General features: G+C 41.5%; 1 protein-coding gene across 4 annotated transcripts; it reads right to left on the bottom strand.

Moving 5' to 3' along the window:
- Positions 1–3,517: 3,517 nt before the first annotated feature.
- On the bottom strand, positions 3,518–19,578 carry dzip1 (DAZ interacting zinc finger protein 1). Of its 4 annotated transcripts, XM_085447962.1 has the most exons (20): positions 19,490–19,578; positions 19,002–19,108; positions 18,301–18,377; positions 17,503–18,105; positions 15,578–15,662; positions 12,749–12,864; positions 11,760–11,918; positions 11,535–11,666; positions 11,393–11,455; positions 11,161–11,289; positions 10,849–10,897; positions 8,579–8,629; positions 8,346–8,405; positions 7,724–7,899; positions 7,426–7,627; positions 6,924–7,098; positions 4,755–5,113; positions 4,377–4,498; positions 4,096–4,255; positions 3,518–3,969 (listed from the first exon to the last, which is right to left on the bottom strand). In XM_085447962.1, exons 3-20 carry the CDS (start codon positions 18,301–18,303, stop codon positions 3,884–3,886), a joined length of 2,730 nt encoding a protein of 909 aa, XP_085304088.1. In that variant the 5' UTR covers positions 18,304–18,377; positions 19,002–19,108; positions 19,490–19,578; the 3' UTR covers positions 3,518–3,883. The 4 variants fall into 4 exon arrangements, with proteins under 4 accessions (XP_085304088.1, XP_085304089.1, XP_085304087.1 ...); XM_085447963.1 differs by lacking the exons at positions 19,002–19,108; positions 19,490–19,578 and adding an exon at positions 18,611–18,801; XM_085447961.1 differs by lacking the exons at positions 18,301–18,377; positions 19,002–19,108; positions 19,490–19,578 and adding an exon at positions 18,185–18,268.
- Between the last annotated feature and the right edge of the window lie 326 nt (positions 19,579–19,904).

Below are 19,904 nucleotides of genomic sequence, written 5' to 3'. Positions count from 1 at the left end.
GGCAGAGCCTTCAGTTTTCAGGCCCCTCTTATGTGGAACTTTCTTAAAACTTTCCTTTTTGGTAAAGCATATAGTTAGGGCTGGACCAGGTGACCCTGGATCCTCCCTTAGTTATGCTGCAATAGACGTAGGCTGCCGGGAGATTCCCATGATGCATTGAGTTTTTCCTTTCCAGTCACCTTTCTCACTCACTATGTGTTAATAGACTTCTCTGCATTGAATCGTACCTGCTATTAATCTGTCTCTCTTCCACAGCATGGCTTTATCCTGTCTTCCTTCTCTCACTCCAACTAGTCGCAGCAGATGGCTCCGCCCCTCCCTGAACCTCTGCCGGAGGTTTCTTCCTGTTAAAAGGGAGTTTTTCCTTCCCACTCTTGCCAAAGTGCTTGCTCATAGGGGGTCATTTGATTGTTAATCCTCAGGACCTTCTACCACTGTGCCATTGAGAGCATCCTCACTGGATGCTCTCTACTTCCGTCAGTTAAGCTAATCATCTGCTCCGTCAGGCAGGAGGTACTCCGCATTGTATATATTATACATAAAAGCTATTTTTTTGAATAATATTCATCTACTGACTTGTGTACACACATGCACACACGCACACACACACATATATATATATATATATATATATATATATGTATATACACACATATGCACACATCTGTTGTTTGTGAAGCTTGCACACAAGACTTTGACTCACGTGTGCTGTACCAGTGCCATCCACTACCATTCAGATAGTCTTCTCCTCTAGCATCTTGACAGTCATAGTATCCTGTTTTGAACACATAGGTTGAACACCTAAGAATAGTCCTTTCATTCTGGCACAGGAGAACATTCATCTGCCAGAGTTTGCCCACATTACTGAGAAGTTTAGCACAGGGAGTCAGCGTGCTCATTAATAGACACTGAGGAGTGGAGGCCTGATGTAGAACTTTGGCTGGACCCTGCAGAGTCAAACTGAGTCGTGTCATGAGTGCAGCTGGCCCTCCTTGCCGACCCAGATGTACAGACTCTACTAGAGTCAGGAGATGGGTTCAGAGCCATTCAGCAACAATGGTTGACGGGGAATACCTTGCAGGTCACGATAGGTCTTCAGAGCATCAACTGGATGTGAGTGTTTGGAGAGTTCAGTGGCAGTGAATTCTCTCTGAAACCACTGACCCAGAACTGTTTCCCAGGGTCTGTGGTGGAGGCTATTGAGAAGAAAAACTGACCATCCCAACACCATTCTAATGTCTCTGATTTCTTAGCAGGAGGGCCATAGCCCAATAACATGGTGGTAGTTGCTGTTGCTGCTCTCTGCTTGGTATCAGCTTTGCATCCTTCCCTTGATGGACACATTGTTGAGGATGATGGAAATACACATCATGATCTTGAATACAGACTTTGTACTCAAGCCACTCTGCAAAATCTGGTAAGGTCGGCATTGGTGACTGAAGAGGATTGATGAACCACTTAAACTGTACTCGAAGAATGGCAGTTTGGACAGCAGTCTGGTGACATGCAACCCACACTCCAGTTCTAGTCTCCCCTCTTTCCCAAGCTGTTCCAACATTCCGACTAGAGCTTGTACTTTTAGAGGAAAAAGATGGAACCCTCAGCTGTCGCCACTCCAGACAGGAGGCTCAGACAGCACGTCAGTGATCTGCTGCAGGGCTAGTTTGTGAATTTGACCATACGGCTCTACAGGTTCTGGCTGTTGCTGTATGAATCTGCAATCAGGAGAGCATCTTCCAGCTTGAGCTGATCATGATAAAGGTGGGATCAATTTTGCTACTAACTACTAACTAACTTAGTAGCTTTAGTAGTTTTTTAAATGTTTATTTTATCCCCAGTTTTTGCTTAAATGAGAAAGCTTCTGCTTTTTTCTGACACTTTCATTCATGACATTACTTTTTGACTGTATGTGTTGTTAAAGCAGGCATATAATGCATGCTTATGAAAAAAAGAGAGAAAGAGCATCACTATATCCACTACACAATTATTTTGTCACCTCTACACGTCTTCAGATATCTTGCCTTTGTTACTTCTGTTTTTCTTTTGCATTGATTGATCACCCGATACACATGAAACATACACAAAAATCTTATTTTAATAAAGAGATTTTAAAAAATTATTTCCAATCTGTAGAAAACAATGTAGGTACAAAGTATTCTGTACCTACGTCGCACATTGTACATTACATTGTACCATTTGCACTCTCCCTCCTGGTTGCTCAGGTAAGCCAATCATCTGCTCTTAGATGTGCCAGGACACAGCGTAAGCTCAGAGAGCTTTTGCTGTGACAGCGCCTAAGTTGTGGAATTTGCTGCCATTGTCTATTTTTAAGTCACTTCTTAAAATCCGTTTTGAATTATTTCTTATTATTCATTTATTTATTTTTGTATTTTTCTTCTGTCCTTAATGATAAGCACTTTACTCATCACTCGCTAAATACAAAGCATTTTATAAATAAAAATGACATACTTTAATTGGAAATCAACGAAAGTGAATTTAATCGGTAATGCTCTCCATTGAGAACGAGTGCCACACACAGTGATCAATTTCTCATATTTCTTAAAAAGTCCTTACTGTAGTACTGAGCCTGTACTTCTGCTGAGATGCCAGAAGATGGTGCTCAAGATTAAATAAACGAATAAAAAGACAATGTTTTCTGTATACTTGGTAGATGTTGCAATCCTACAGATCAGCAGATAACCTCAAAATGTTGTTGAAAAAAAGAACAAGATCATTACAAAAAGCTGAAACGTAAACTTTCAGTGTGTATGACAAGAACTCAGTTTATCTCATAAGATCAGTTTCAAGGGAATCTACTGAGTTTGTTTTATGCTCCTTACGTGTTTAATTCTTGGAGTCTTTTAATGCAGTTTTGCATGTTCTCTCTCTAATTTTCACATTTCTTGTAAGTAAATCTTTGCCTGACTATAAGGAAAGGCATATTGGGTCTACTTTAACTTTCATCTGACGCCAGGCTCAGATAGCTTGCCTTGAAGACTGTGAACTGGTGCTATATAAAATAAATGAAATAATATTATTATAGCTAAATAATATTGTTTACCCCCAAAATTACAGCAAAAATTGACCCAAAATTTTCCACAAATCCTGCCATTTTTAACGATTTCAAGCATTTAAAGTATATTCTAGTTTTTATCTTATTGAATTAAAAATATAGACTGTAACATAACGATGTCAGTTAATTATTAGGCTGTTTTAGACAAGACTGCATTGAAACTGGTTTGCAGATATCTCATATTTTGCATATTCTGTATATTTAGCAGTTGAATTAATGCTGAAATGTTGTCACATGAAGTTTTATGTTCAAAATCCACAGAATAGGCATCTCAAAAGATTGTTTCCTGTGACATGTTAAGACTTCCTATTGTACAGCTCATTGTTTTATTTCCTTCATTGGACATATTTCATTGTGTTTATTGACATTAAGAATACTTCCATTAAAGCAAAACTTGGGCAAAAAACTACTTGCTTGAAATCATTTCATAAGAAAAATCTATGATTGCTTGTATAAATATTTTATTTACAAAGTCACATACATTATAAAATGGGATATACAAAATCGTACCCACTCTACATACAGTACCAAAATCAGTATCTCATTTAAAGTTTGGATTGTATATGAGTAAAAAACGAAATAAGAAAAACAGAAGACAATCTATTAAAAGATAAACAGTAAAAAAGACTAAGGCAAGAAGAGAGTTTCGAGGTCTATGGTATTGATTAGATGGCCACCTTTTCTATGCCAACCTCTGAATCCTAGCTACCTTTGTGAAATATTGCTTTCCTCTATTTACAGCTTTTATAATATGGCTTTTTATGATTGATTGTAGTTGCCAGAGGAGGTGGCTGAGGTTTCTTTGTGTGATCAGCTGATGTCCTCAGAGTCACTGATGTCACTCAGGGAGCACAGGCTGCTCTTTAGCGTGCTTCCTGTTCCAGCTTCAGTTAGACCTGAGAGCCACACGACAACACACAGACAGCATGAGACAGAAGCTTCATACTCCAAATGTCAACATGTCCTCCTATGAAGACCACGAGAGGCAGTAAAACATTCATCTGCATTAAAGTGGCACTGACCTGATTTAAGACCCTTCTCTGTGGGGGTTCCCCAGACACTAGTGCTTCGTGATTCCAGGCTTTTCCTCATTGGTCCTGAATCCTGGGCTGGTTTTGACATATCCCGTCGGTCCTCTAAGGAGGAGACCATCCACTCGCTGCTCTCCTCTAGATCTGTGTACTGCCAGCAAGTATATTAGTGTTTCAGCATTATGGATCATTTTTAATTTTGCGATGACAGCTTACATTTTTATTTATGCAGTATCAAATCAAAGCAATCCACTGAGATCACATCATCTTACACTGAGTTCCTGAACCTCATCCGCCCTCTCTGGTAAGACGCTAACGCCACCTGGTGGTTTCTTGACTGCTCTCTCAGCAAACTGCTTCTCCATTTTTCTCGCCAGGTCACTGATTTTGTTTTCTGTAAAAAAGACATAACACACAATTTACACTTTAAGGCATTGTAACAATTCCTTGGAATCTTACATAACAAGCAAACTATGATAGCATAAACCACATCCTGTGAATGGTCTTTGATCAACAACCACTGATCAAAATCCAGATAGTACCATTCACAGGGAGTTGAGGAATGGCTATAACCACAGCACTAAGGGTGAACATGTATGCTGTATAATGTCATTTTACACAGATCCTTCAAAACATCAAACCTAACTAACCTTTCCCGTAGTTTTTCTTCTCCACATTGCCGTTCTGGTCTTTGTAATTCTGGAGGTCAGTCTCCTGCTGCTCGCTGACTTCTGACCAATCATCTTCCTCTTCATCGCTCTTTAGTTTTGTGACCGCAGTCTTGGTTACACCACCCACTTTGGAGTACTGAATGTTGGAGATAGGCGACTGCCTGAAAATAGCCTGCCTGTCCTGGACAGGACTGGCTTTGTCAGCTCTAGTTTGGATTTGGGTTGCTTGGTTAAATCTGGGTTGTGGTGATTTCCCCTGCTGGTGTTTTAGGGGCTGTTCCTCATCCTCTTCTGTGACATCATCCTCAGATTCCTCCTCTGAACTGAAGGGAGGAGTCCTTAAGAATGACACAAATAACAGTTTTTGCTGCACACAACTAAGTTGACAGTGATCAGAACAATGTTGCATTTAGTTTCTGTTTCAAATAACCGAGAAGTCAAAGTGTTAACTTTTTAAGTGTAAGAACCTCATTGATAATAAAGCCAGGGGTCTTAAACTTAAATGAGCTGTGGGCCAATGCTGGCACTGTCACTTCATTGGAGGGCCACTTTAGTGTTCAAGTAGGACACCCCCCCACCCCCGGACATCAAACAAGAAAACACAGTGTTTTGTTTCAAGCATTGTATAACAGGTCAAAACTGCAAACGTGATCGCAATTTATTTCTCTCACTCGCAACTAACTGAAGCCTTTCACGGAACTGCCAAATAAACACACTACTCCTCTCTTTCTGGCCGGACACGTGGCAGCACTTCAGCTACCATTTTGTTCGTATTTAACAAAATAAAAGTTTACTTCAAGGGCCAGACTGCTTCATATTTATTCATGTCAAAATATGGGCCGCAAGTTTGAGACCCCTGAAAAAAGCCGTAGTTCCTAGTTGATGTTCAAAATGATACAACTTAAGCAGTCTATGACAAGTCAGCAGGAGGCTGACAATGTTCTTAACGGTATTTCAGACTTTGCAATTTCCTGGAAAATGATTACAAAATTGTTGATGTGTCACATTGCACTTGGAAGCACTTTCCTTACAAAAAATACCCCGGTCAGAGATGTGTTCCTTGCTGGGGGTGTTGGATGATCAGACCACATCAGCTGTGATATACAAGCCCCACCCCATCCGAATAAAGTGAACATCCTACACACTTTCACTGTTTGCATGTGTATCCAGCACTGAGTCTGATACAGGTTTACCTGCCACATCCTGACAGTACAACACCTGTTTTGTGCCCAATCGTTTCAAAAATGTTATTACAAAAAAAATCAAGAAAGAAAAAAAAAGAAAAAAATGGGAATTTCCAGAAACAACCAAATGAAATAGAACATTTGTATTTTCCAAAGTGTTGGTCGTGATACTAAACTATTATTATGATTCTACACAGAGAAGAAAAGGAGACAGAAAATACTGAAGTAAGGTTACAAAAGACCTCAGCACCTGTGTGTCACAGCCTGTACTGACCCAGCCCAGCTGCTTCATGTGTGCTAGCATAGCATACTAGCCTTACAGCGAACGGATAGCACTCTATACTAAAGTCCAACCTACCCATTAGCTGGCTGCAGGCACTGGGGCTTAACAGCACACTGTTACCATGAAAACCATGACACACACAAACACACAACTCTGATTATGGCGACCTCTACCTTTTTGTTGCGGATGTCTTGCTGCTATGGTAACCATCTGCTATTTTATCACGTTAACATTCCTACTGGAGGTGCGAATGCAAACAGAAAAGAGAAGCAGAACTCAGCAAAGCTCACTACATATAGTCGTATTCTAAACAAATATTAAAAATATAAAATTCCCTGCAGCCTTGCTTTAGCACGGGTTCATTTATGCCTATAACCATGTTCACAACCAAGCACTGAGACATACTTAAATATACATCACTTTGAGTTTTTTCAGTAAATGGCAAAAGTTTTGAACCTTAACTGTGCTCCACTGAACTGATGATGAACAGACCGGTGATATAAGTAACAGCGTGCTATATTTAAATGGTTCAAAACTGTGTGAGTTTTTTTTTCCAATGGCTCATCAAAGATGACTTTAGAACATTTATCACAGCTATGATTAAACCATGTAAATACTGAGTGGACATTTATGGACAAACTATTCTTTTACAAAGACTGATAAATTAACTTGTTGTCATACTTGGTAGCAAAGCTCTTTAAGGCTGTCTTGGAGTTGGGTGTAGAGGTCTTGAATTGGGCGGTGGCCTTGGTCCTTGGTGCTGGCTGAGGGGTCTTAGGCTGTCTGATTGCAGAAGCAGACGCCCCCTGGCTGGCTCTGGAGGGCAGGCTGCTGGAGCGAGGGCGGATCTGCAACACTGAATGAAGAGAAAAACGAGTCAAGTAAACACAATTAGCAGCTCAGTCACTGACAGTGTGTCAGAACTTAAATCAGCTTATGTGGCAGCAAACAAGCTATAACAGATTACACCTACCTTATGGAAAGCACATGCAGTCATTGTCAAATAAAATAAAATTCAACTTTACCCACATGCGATGAAAAATTCTGATTGTAAAAGCAGCAAATCTAACAGTAGCTCAAACAGCAATATAATTGACAAAAGCACAGTGTATTATTTCTTGTTGGTTAAGAAGATGATCTCATGCACTAAGAGGCTTTTGGATGATTAAGAACTGGAAAGCACCTTGAACAGGGTGTCTGGATCTAGGCTGAGAGTATGCAGCAGGATTGCTGGTGCTTTGAGCACCCAGCTTCTGCTCCACAATGCTCTTTATCTCTTCCCGGTGGTTCCAGTAGCCAGACATCGACTTTGCAACACTCTCCCGCTTTGAATCCAGCTTGGACAGAATCGCAGTGAGCTCCTTGTTCTTTAGACCGCTCTGATCCTTTTAAAAGAGGTAGAGGGAATAACATTAGCATTACAGATTAGCATAAGGGTACATATTCTTCCTTGTATTGCTCATTAGGAATATGCAACATACAGGCTTGACCCCCAAGTTCTCCAGCTTCTTGATCAGAGCCTGTTCAAGCTCTGCTTGTATCTCTCTCTTTATGTTGGAGTTCCTTTTCAAAACGCTTGTGTTCACCCTTGGCTTCTTCTCTGGAGCCGGCTCAGGCGTCTTCTCCACCACCTTTCTGTCTGACTGGCTGCTCGAGTCTGTAAAGGACATCTCAGTCAGTCAGTCGAGCTGTTCAGGACATTCATGGTCCAATTACAGACAGCAAACGGGAAATAAAAGAATACAATGAGCATGCATTTGGCAGTTTTCACAGGAAGCTCCAAACCACAGGTGGAGTTGGGTAGATGTGACTGCAGAGGAGGAGAATGTCTCTAAGTTTATTTGTCAACAACAAGGCAACAAGATGATGAATGGACATGATGATGACAGCATCACAGAATATACACAGGCCAAGAGTTGGCTTTCCAAAATGCTTTAGTGTACTAAGGTCATCTTAACGTCCTTTGTGTCAGTACAGAATAAGATGATCTCAGTCCAAATGCACTCATTGAAAACGGTCACTCAGAGGAGACTGATTTATCCATGCAGCAGCAGCATGCAATCAGCTGGATCTGCTGGTTTTAATGTCTTTAGTGTATTTTACCTTTCTCCTCTTCTGACACCTCCTGAATAGGATCCAGCTTAAGAACAGAGACTGGCTCCTCTAATTGGACAGCATGAGGTCCAGGTAAGTCAGAAGGTCAGATAAAATGAATACTGAGTATGAGCAGTAGAAAAACAACACAAAACGCTAAATCTTTTGTGCACAAAAGCACATGCACAGCCTCACTGGGAGTGACAAATGTTGCTTCTGGTGGCACGCTTCTATTAACTTACCGACTACAATTCTTCTTTGTTTAGGTTCCAAAGCCGGAGGACTGACAGTGACTGAAAAACAGAAACAAAGATGAAAAGTGTGGCATTAAGATCAGAAATGTTATTTCCTTGTTATAGCATTACAGTATAAACTATATATAGACTATATGCTCAGAGTTATACCACTGCTTCCATTATATCAATGTAATTTCATATGTGATACAAACTTTTCCAGATACCATCATGCAGATGAGATGCATAAATAACTACTTTAGCTTTTGGTGTTTCAGAGTAATATATATGAAAGTTTGATTTTAAAGACCGCTTCATTTCTGCTCATGGTGGTTCTGTGCTGGACAGGTCCTCTGTACAACTGACAAGATGAAGTGATGATTGAGTGTTACTCAAGGCTGATGCGTTTTTACCACAGACAGATTAACTTGTGCCACAATGTCTGGAAGAATAAATCCAAATTGAAATTGTCTGACAGAAAATGAATGCAAACAAACCACAGAAAAGTGTCATCATTTCTGTAAGAGCAGCACAGTTGGCATATTAGGACACAATGACTCCTTATAGCCCTTTGTCTGTTTTTTCTAACACAGCATAAGAGTTGATTATTTATTATTTTGGACGTGTAGTTTAATTTATTGCTGGTTTATTTACTTATTTTTTTTGTGATGCCAGTAAAATGATTTATAATCTACATACTGCTGACCAAAAGGTGACTTACTGTAAACCTATATAAAGGCCTAGCACCAATGTTCCCTAATTTTTCATGTGTCTGAGAAAACACACAAGCTCCCTGAGCGGTCCCTTGGACCACTGTGAGCAACAACAGACGTGTGCACTGTGGTCACGCCAGCATCGAATCCATCCAAGTTACATGGTTTATTAAAATAATCAAATTACAGCATTTACATTTATGTTAGACTACTTTTAATTAACTGCTTTAGCCCACTTACAATGAAAATTTAAAAAAATCTTGTTCATGACCTGTGTAGTATGTTAACACTATTGGAAGTAAAAATAACTTGAACTCCAATTTTGAAAACACAACTTTCTTTCTTTTTTTTATTTTTATAAAGCTCTGACTTGTATTATGAGTCTATGGTCTGGGAGAGAGTCCTGTAACTGTTTGTCTGCAAATTACAGTATACAGTGCATATACATTGCATAGCTTTTTTTTTGTTATACGTAAAATTGTATTGTATTTATTTAAATTTTTACTTTTTAATTATTTTATTGCATTTTTCTAATCACTAGGGTTTGAGAGTAACGCAATTTCTATTCTGTGTATGTCCTGTACATGTGGCAGAATTGACAAATAAAGTTGACTTGACTTGACAGTGGCTTACAAAAGTATTTGGTCCCCTTGAACTTTCCCACATTTTGTCACATCTCAAAACACCGCCGTCACTCCTAAAACTTCCCCCTTCCTAAACAACTAAATGCCATGTTGCCATATCATTTTTTGATTGGTTGACATGGTACATTTTTCCACCAATAGGAAAGGGTGGGGTTTTTTTTTTGGTTTTGCTTTTGCTCACAGGCGGAGAGCGCTTTCCTTATAAAACACAGTTTTTACCGTTTCTTCCCGCAGTAAATATAAACAACGATAGTATTCAGGAAAAAAACCCAAACATTGCAGATATTTTTATCATAACTCTGGTTTTACGTGGCCTATCAACACAATTTAAAAACTGGTATAAAGTCCACACTTTTTCCATCAATTGTTCCATCTGTCCTGCTCACATCTCCAGTGGTTGTACACGTTGTCATTAACGTGGCTTCACTCCACATCAGCCACGCCGCTTTGCTAGCTAAAACACCGGTGTCGGCACATAAGGACGCTGCCATAGCCTGTCAACAACGTTGATTAGCTGCGTATATACGAATGTGAATCGCATTATTGGCTGGAGCAGCCAGTCACTGACTGACTCACACTGCAAAACAGAATGAATTGTTAACGTATTTATTTTAATTTCAATTCAGGTCAGATTTTTGTTTTGTTTTTTGTGCGCAATGCAGATTTTCTGTGCACAGAGACTGTGCCAGCCGTGCGCGATTACGCACGCGCACAGCTTAGAACCCTAGCACCACTCTAAATACAGGCATCTATTACTGAATAGACAATTCTATGCTTCAAACACAGGTGGCTGTTCCAGCAAAAACAGATGTGATGTAGAAAGGCAGTGGAGTGGTTGCACATCGCTAATGCAAGCACACACAAGCTACAGGAGAATGCCACCTACAGCTGTGACTGTGGTATTATTAAAAGGAATCCATACCTGGTACTTCAGCTACTTTTGTAGGTGGATTTGAGGAAATGGTCTTTATCTGGGGAAGAAAACAAATGTCACTTACTAGATCACATGATCCAGTATCTTCAAGGATTTCTTGGTTTATAATCTAAAAACTGAACTACTCCAGGAAAAGCACAAGTAGCTTCCAGCCAAATGTACACTATCTCATGTCAATACAAGCCCATGTAGCAAATACAGGATATCCTTAACAAGCACCGGACCCGCGCCTTACTTCCTCGATACAATATAATTGTGCAGTGAGGCGATTACTGTGCCACTGTGATTGTGTGAGCTAACCTGCTCCCTCTGAGCCTTGATGGTTTGCTCCTTTTCCTGCAGCCTCTTCCTCATCTCCTGCTGCTGCCTCTGGCTTTGCTCCTGGTACTCTGATAAAGACGACTGCATTTTGCTCAGCTCATTCAGCAGCTGGAAGACAACGGGAAGAGGATGAATTTTCCGGCTGGTTCATTTCAAAAGAAGCTTGTTTAATACTGCATATGCTTTAATCAGGATGAACATTAAAGCATACCTGATTCTTTTCAGACTCGTGTTGAACCTTCATTTCTTGCAGTCTGGATTCCCACTTCTTATCCTATAAGAGTCATTTTTAGCAATTTAAGTGGCATTAAAAATAAAATCGCTTTGGGGTTTGCAACAATCTCAGGACTGACCTGTTTCTTCAGCTGGTGTTCCAGCTTTTGGATGGCTTGGATCTCTTTGTACATGTCCACATCTCTCTCTGGCTGTGAGTGCACAGGGCTGGCTGACCTTTCATGCTTGGCTGTCTGATTCTGATTTACTTCCTATGAATGGAAACAGATAAGAAAGATTATAGGAATGATTAAGACACCCTGAAGATCAAATCAGTGGTATACAAAAAAATACTGATTTCATACATTGAGAGCCTGAATATTTCGGTTGTAAAGAAATTCCATCTCTCTGCGCATGCCGTCCCTGCTGTCTTCTATCTTTCTGTCCATGCGCGCCATCTCCTCGGCCTTAAAACGGTCCAATTCTCTCAACAGGTCTTTGTGCATCGATTGTTGTTCTTTTTCCTAGAATCACAACCGTTAACATGAGCTTCATTAGTGACCACGAAGCTCTCAAAAAAAAGCTTTCGCACTGTGATCCATATCTTACAATAAAATAGCAGCATTTTGTGATGACAGTGTTACAAAGTGAGATTAGTGGATAAGCTAGGAATATAGACAGTATGGAAAATTGCCGTTTTAAAAAAAGAGCTATTTCTAAAGTGATTCTGACTTGAATTTATTTTCTGGCAATGCAGTAATACAGTGTAACAGGGGTATTGGGATCAGTAGTGTCATCATTTCAGTTGTTGTTGTTGATTAGGAAGAAAAAGGATGTCATGTGCTTTTCTGGACCACAGGAGGGCCACAGTGCTACAAGCTAATCCAAAAGTCTATTATCTATTATTATAGGATATAGTGTACAATCTAAAGCACCTTGAGTCGACTGTTGTTGTGATTTGGCGCTATATAAATAAAATTGAATTGAATTGAAGTCAAGCTCCATCATGCTGTAAGATTGTGTCAGTGCCCCAGAAAAGTGTTACCTTCACTTTAGCCAAGGCACCATTGATGCTAAAAAGTACACTGAGATCTTAAAACATCATGTAAAGGCTTCAAGACACTTTTTTCCATGAGTATCTCACAAAGCTGAGAACCCTTTTGGCATAACAACATTGCACATCTTACACCTGTAAGAAGAACCTTTTTCTTCTTTTTATTAAGAGTTTTCCAAATAGTAAATATTGTATTATTTTATTGTAACCCAGGCCAAAGATAATTTACAAATCACAGCTTTCAGTTTTATTTGATTAATGTTTTCTGATTAAAGTTCAGATGTTGCTTTGTGATCCTACCTGAGCTATTTTGGCTTCTAACACCTGCTGTTGCTGAACAATCTGTTCCTTCAGACTGCTGATCTCCAGTTTGAGACTATTAATCTCAGATTTCTGCTCACTGTGGGAGTTCAGCTCTGAAAAGACAAGTGACAGTGACATCCAGTGGCTTGTAAAAGTATTCGGCCCCCTTGAACTTTCCCACATTTTGTCACATTACTTCCACAAACATGAATCAATGTTATTGGAATTCCACTTGAAAGACCAATACAAAGTGGTGTACACGTGAGAAGTGGAACGAAAATCATACATGATTCCAAAAATTTTTTACAAATAAATAACTGCAAAGTGGGGTGTGCGTAATTATTCAGCCCCCTTTGGTCTGAGTGCAGTCAGTTGCCCATAGACATTGCCTGATGAGTGCTAATGACTAAATAGAGTGCACCTGTGTGTAATCTAATGTCAGTACAAATACAGCTGCTCTGTGACGGCCTCAGAGGTTGTCCAAGAGAATATTGGGAGCAACAACACCTTGAAGTCCAAAGAACACACCAGACAGGTCAGGGATAAAGTTATTGAGAAATTTAAAGCAGGCTTAGGCTACAAAAGGATTTCCCAAGCCTTGAACATCCCACGGAGCACTGTTCAAGCGATCATTCAGAAATGGAAGGAGTATGGCACAACTGTAAACCTACCAAGAAAAGGCCGTCCACCTAAACTCACAGGCCGAACAAGGCTGATCAGAAATGCAGCCAAGAGGCCCATGGTGACTCTGGACGAGCTGCAGAGATCTACAGCTCAGGTGGGGGAATCTGTCCATAGGACAACTATTAGTCGTGCACTGCACAAAGTTGGCCTTTATGGAAGAGTGGCAAGAAGAAAGCCACTGTTAACAGAAAACCATTAAAAAGTCCTGTTTGCAGTTTGACACAAGCCATGTGGGGGACACAGCAAACATGTGGAAGAAGGTGCTCTGGTCAGATGAGACCAAAATGCAAAACGCTATGTGTGGCGGAAAACTAACACTGCACATCACTCTGAACACACCATCCCCACTGTCACATATGGTGGTGGCAGCATCATGCTCCGCTTCTCTTCAGCAGGGACAGGGAAGCTGGTCAGAGTTGATGGGAAGATGGATGGAGCCAAATACAGGGCAGTCTTGGAAGAAAACCTCTTGGAGTCTGCAAAAGACTTGAGACTGGGGCGGAGGTTCACCTTCCAGCAGGACAACGACCCTAAACATAAAGCCAGGCCAACAATGGAACGGTTCAAAACAAAATATATCCATGTGTTAGAATGGCCCAGTCAGGAGGACTCAGGGCTGTGTGTCGGACAGGGTCGTCTGCAGTACGGGGGCCCCACAGGGAACGGTTCTGGCTCCGTTCCTCTTCACCATCTACACTGCAGACTTCTCCCACAATTCCACCCAGTGCTTCCTGCAGAAGTTCTCTGATGACTCTGCAATAGTCGGCCTCATCACTGATGGGGACGACAAGGAGTACAGAGGTCTGACCCAAGACTTTGTGGACTGGTGCCAGCTGAACTACCTCCAGATCAACGCCAGTAAAACCAAGGAACTGGTGGTAGACTTCCGCAGGCACAAGCATTCTCCACTGCAACCACTGAACATCCAAGGTATGGACATTGAGGCTGTGGACAGCTACAGGTACCTTGGTGTTCATCTGAACAATAGACTGGACTGGACTCATAACTCAGACGCCCTCTACAGGAAAGGGCAGAGCAGGCTGTACCTGCTGCGGAGACTCAGGTCGTTTGGAGTGGAGGGCCCACTCCTGAAGACCTTCTATGACTCTGTTGTGGCTTCTGCTATCTTTTATGGTGTGGTCTGCTGGGGCGGCAGCATCTCTGCTGGGGACAGGAAGAGACTGAACAGGGTGATCCGAAGGGCCAGCTCTGTTCTAGGATGCCCTCTGGACCCAGTGGAGGTGGTGAGTGACAGGAGAACGGCGGCTAAGCTGTCATCCCTGATGGACAACATCTCCCACCCCATGCAGCAGACTGTGACAGCACTGAGCAGCTCCTTCAGTGGGAGACTGCGGCACCCACGGTGTGGGACGGAGAGATTTCGCAGGTCTTTCCTCCCCACTGCTGTCAGACTCCATAATAAAGACTTTAACTGATCAAGCACACACATCCATACATATGCAATAATACTAAGTGCAATAATCCTTTCTGTCATCGTTGTATTTTTACTCAGTTGTATATAGTATTTGTATTCTATTTTTATCTTATTGTATATTTATTTTATTTTATTCTATTCTGTACAGTTGTGTACTGTATTATTCTTATTGTATTCTAATTTTTGCCTCATAACTTTTGCACTGTCCACTCCTGCTGTGACAAAACAAATTTCCCACGTGTGGGACTAATAAAGGTTATCTTATCTTATCTTATCTTATCTTATCAAAGTCCAGATCTAAATCCAATCGAGAATCTGGCCAAGATCTGAAAACTGCTGTTTACAAACGCTGTCCATCTAATCTGACTGAGCTGGAGCTGTTTTGCAAAGAAGAATGGGCAAAGATTTCAGTCTCTAGATGTGCAAAGCAGGTAGAGACATACCCTAAAAGACTGGCAGCTGTCATTGCAGCAAAAGGTGGTTCTACAAAGTATTGACTCAGGGGGGTGAATAATTATGCACACCCCACTTTGCAGTTATTTATTTGTAAAAAATGTTTGGAATCATGTATGATGTGACAAAATGTGGAACAGTCCAAGGGGGCCGAATACTTTTGCAAGCCACTGTAACTGCATGTAAGCATGTTATCAACATGCTTCATATTTTTCCTCCATGTCGTTCTTCAGATCAATCCTAACTTCACTTACTGCTCTCGTACTCATCAGGGTGCCTCCGCTGCATGTGATTCTGCAGAAAGGAGGCATTGAGGAACGATTTCTCACAATGCAGGCACTAAAAGCAAGAAAGAACACAAAAATGCATTCATCAAATTGGCTGCAGAAATAAATCACTACGTAATAACTCAAAATTTATAATAAAAAATCTTTAATATCTCATCATAAACACACCAATGCTACTATTATTTTACCACACTGTGGTGGACAGTGCTCTCTTTTATGCTGCAGTGTATTAAGACTGCATAACACACGCTTACAGGCACCAACAGCTGGAGACCTGACAGCTTTGTAGTCAAGCTGCATATATAGTTGGTGTATTGTAACGTCAATTATCTGCGGACTAATCTGCTCAGTCAAAAAACAGACAGGTGGACTGTCCAATGGGACCCAAGCAGACACTAGCGGACTAAAAGTTTTTTTTGTCTGTCAGTGCAGCCTGACAGACAAAAACACCAAGTGGCTGATGTTGGCAGGAGACTGGACTTACTTAGGACTCTGGAGGAGAGAGAGCACATTGAACAGACACCCTCTCCACAGCCTCCTTGCTGGCAGAGGAACAGCAATCACTTACACCTTCTCTTACTAAGGAAGAGCTTTATGAATCAGCTTTATTTTATCAAGTAATTGCACAATAAAATAAAGAAATGCTATTTTATAACTTTTTGTTTTTTTCTCCTTAAAGAAGTTACAATAGTAACAAAATAAGGTAGCAGTTAAAGAACTGTATCAGTAAGAATATTATCAGTACCCTTAAAATTTTTAAAAATATCCATCTTTATGTGAGGTGTTTCATTTTGCATAAATTGCAACTGAGGAATCTGTGATAACCGATCTTACAAACTGATACTAATTCCTAAGATTTCACAAATGTAGTGGAGCAAACCACCTGTCTGTGTGTTCATGAATGCAGCATGTGTTTGATTCAGACAGGGCCCAGCAACATAAACATGCTCCAAACAGAAGCATCCTGAGTTTAGGCTCATGTTTCCAAACAGACACATAGCATGAGTGATGATCATGTTTCCCTGCGGCAGACATCGCCACACACACGCTACATTTAACACTGCCTCTGATTGTTCCTGGGACTAAATATTGCTACAGATATGTTGTCAAAGCATATGTTAGCAAAAACTCAAATGCAGTCATGTGACTTGGAGGGGCTCATTCAAATTACTGGTTAGGAGTAACTCTGAAAAATTAGGAGTCAAATTAAATTAGTCTTCAAAGACAGCAGTGTGGGTTCATGTTGTAGAAATATGGCACCAAAGTAGCAAAGGTCCTCAAAGGACACATGCACATGGCCTCGCTATCAATAATTGAACCAGCTCTGTTAGCTGAGCTTCTAGCGCACACCTAGCAACCACATGCTCTCATGACACACTATATCTGTTGCCTTGGGAACAGCCTAGCCAGGTCAGAGCTAGTTGTTCACCTGAAGAGGACAGGAAGCTTTTTTTTATTTGTGTGATAAATAACCTACAGGGACAGCATTCACAGACATGCGATGAGATGGCAGATGGGTTTGCTTTCCTTTTAAGATTAAAAAAAATACACTAATTGCCACTAATTGACACCATCTGCTCAGCAGCTTTAAATCTGATTTTTCCTGCATGAAAACAAAGATTATTAGAACTTGACTGTGGTTAGGACATAACAACTGCTTTCAGAGCTGCGAATTTCCTTGGGCCATGCTAAAAGCTTTCCATTTCTCCCGTGAAACCCTGTTGTGAAATGCACAAAGCCAAAGATGTGAATAGGTTTCAGGAACAATGACAGACTTGGGCCTTCGGAGAGGAAAAAAGAGGGTGGGGGTGGATGTCTGCTGCCACACATATATTAAATTCAAACAGCTCCAATAGCCCTCAAAGAGAAAGCGTTTAGCCTGTCAACGGTACCTTGTGGCTGCTGATGATTCGTGGGGCGAGCAGCGACTGCTGGGTGCGAATAACCTTCTTTCGCTGCTTGAGCTCTGCAGTCAGCGCCTTCACCTTCTCCTCCTGCTTCTTCTGCTGAACCAGCAGCTGCTCACGCTCCCTGGCGGTGGCCGACAGCCTCTCCTCCGCCGCACGCAGATTGAGGGAGAGAAAGTCCTGGCAGTGGAGGAGCCACTCCACCGTGAGCTGAGCAAGGCGCAAGAGCTTCAGCAGAGCTGGGTCCACGGGGGTCTGGCACCGCTGGCATCGCTCCCCCTCCAAGCTGCAGAAGGTCACCATGCTGATGTGCTCCTGAAGGGCATCCACATCCAGCTGGCTCACTACTAAGTCTACATCCACTGCATTGATCCGCCGCCAGTCCACGCTTTCTCTGCGTGGGCGGAACTTGAAAGGGAGAAAGGTGGAGGTGGTGCTGGACGGAGTCATGCCTGGTGCAGATGATGCTGTGTGGCCGTTTACAATGTTCTGGCTGAGAGGAGAATTCAGAAGAGAGGGGATCCCAGCTGACGAGTGGGTCCCCTGGGTGTCACTGGTGTACGGGTAGTAGACTCCCTCGTGAAATGGCTGAAAAAAAGAGGAGAGAAAGGGATGGAGTCACATTAGCATCAAATACAATCACTAGGAGAGAGAAAGAAAGACATACATCAAGAAGCATCTGCTTCAGCGAGGTAACAGCAGAGCACAGATTCCACCACTTCCTGCTCAGCCTCCTTCTACCTATGTTGCTGCTGCTGTCCTCACACAGCCAATCGCCCTTACCATCTTCGACTGGTTTTGCCTTTACTCGAAGAAACAGATCAAAGAGCCGTCACTCCTCTCCGGTTCCGCCCCCGTTGCTAAAGCAGCACAAAGCGACAAGCAAGATTAGGCGTCCGCCCCGTTACCTTGGAGACAGCGGCGAGCGTCCCTGGGGAGAAACGTTATCTAAACAGCGACCAACAAAACGTGTCCACACAGTTCACAGTGCGCTGTAACCTGCAGTACATATCAGCTTATTCTGTACAACAAAGTCTCCTCACTCACCTCCATCTAAACGGTGTGAAACAGAATAAAAGGCGAACTAACGTACCTGCGGAGGAGCACGAGGGAGGTTCAGGAAAACGTTTTCCATGCTAACAGCAAATACCGTTAATCTGTCGGCATCACGTCTCTAAACAGTCATTTCAAGTTCGGGCAGGCTTTTGTTTTATTCCCCTGCTTGATCTCAAGTCAAACAACAGCAGGCATGCTTGAGCTTGTCCTTCTTAATACTTCAAGTTACGGTTTAGAAAAAAAGAGAGACCAGAATAGCCGCTAGCTAAAAAAAAAAAAGAACAACTCTTTGAAATCTCTTCATTCCTGCCTGTCTGGGTAACGGACATTTTTCTTAAGTCAATATTAAACCTTATTACACGTCACTAACACCTGTGAATATTTAATCTTAAGTTTGACATTGGACTACCACATGAAAAATAACTTACCTGGAAGATTGTGATTTTAATTCGTGGCCTTTAAAAAAGTTTATTTTCGACGAGATCCCAGGCGATTTGAGGGTGACGTAGCTGCTGGTCTCCACATTCCTAAATGCCTGCTCCGAAAAGACAACGGTCAAGACAGACGTAATAAATACGACACTTCCTCGTTTGCCTTTAAAATAAAATGCCAATGCAGAAAAGTTTAAGCTAAATTTAAACCTTTTTATTTCATTTTACAGAAACGCAGTAGTACAATGTTCCCAAACATTAGCCATATGCTATATGTTTAACCTCAGCTTTTTTTTCTGACTGAGCCGTCATTTTCTTTTATTTTTATGAATTACATTTTTAATTTTTAGCGATATTCAATTCAGGTTCATGTCTTATTTTACTGCGGAAACTCCAATTCACTGATCCGAGTAGAAACACATCTGTCACTCTGAAAAGTCTATTTCCAGCTTCGATACCAAAGCTTTCCAAGAATTACTACGAACCTGTACTTTGGCGAAGTAAACACATTATTTCCGGTGTTATCCGGCGTGAGTTTGACGCATCTCGCAGTAAGAAGTGGGGGAAGGGAGCAGCTGTTCAATTTGGGGCTGAATAGGGGTGTAGAATCTTCCCACTTCAGCGGAAGGAAATAACTTTAAACACATTTAAAAACACAAAAAGAGAGCACATTAGAAGAAATTGTGAGACACCTGCATATCTACAGGGACGCAAAAGCACCATGTATAGATGCATGTGAAGATTTTGAAAACTTTCCGATCCTCTAACCTACAGCATGCCAGGCTTGCAGAAAGACTCCACCTTGTGGTTGTTTCCTTTTGCCTTTTTTGTTTGCGTCTTTATTACATTATTTCGTCCTTTCTTTTCAGTTCCATAGAAGACGAAGGAACAAAAATAAAA

Source organism: Copadichromis virginalis, linkage group LG23 (assembly GCF_057382275.1).
Source record: "Copadichromis virginalis isolate Kocher_CV1m ecotype Utaka linkage group LG23, C_Virginalis_male_GT1.1, whole genome shotgun sequence".
In the NCBI taxonomy this organism is placed as follows: domain Eukaryota; kingdom Metazoa; phylum Chordata; class Actinopteri; order Cichliformes; family Cichlidae; genus Copadichromis; species Copadichromis virginalis.
The sequence above is the reverse complement of the archived record's forward strand: the minus strand, read 5'-3'. Positions and strand labels throughout refer to the sequence as shown.

Coding starts and splice junctions, on each gene's coding strand:
- dzip1 (XM_085447961.1), bottom strand. Junction 10,898..11,160: donor TCAAGGCTCAGAGGGAGCAG/GTTAGCTCACAC, acceptor TTTCTTCCCCAG/ATAAAGACCATTTCCTCAAA. Junction 8,406..8,578: donor ACAAAGAAGAATTGTAGTCG/GTAAGTTAATAG, acceptor CTGTCCAATTAG/AGGAGCCAGTCTCTGTTCTT.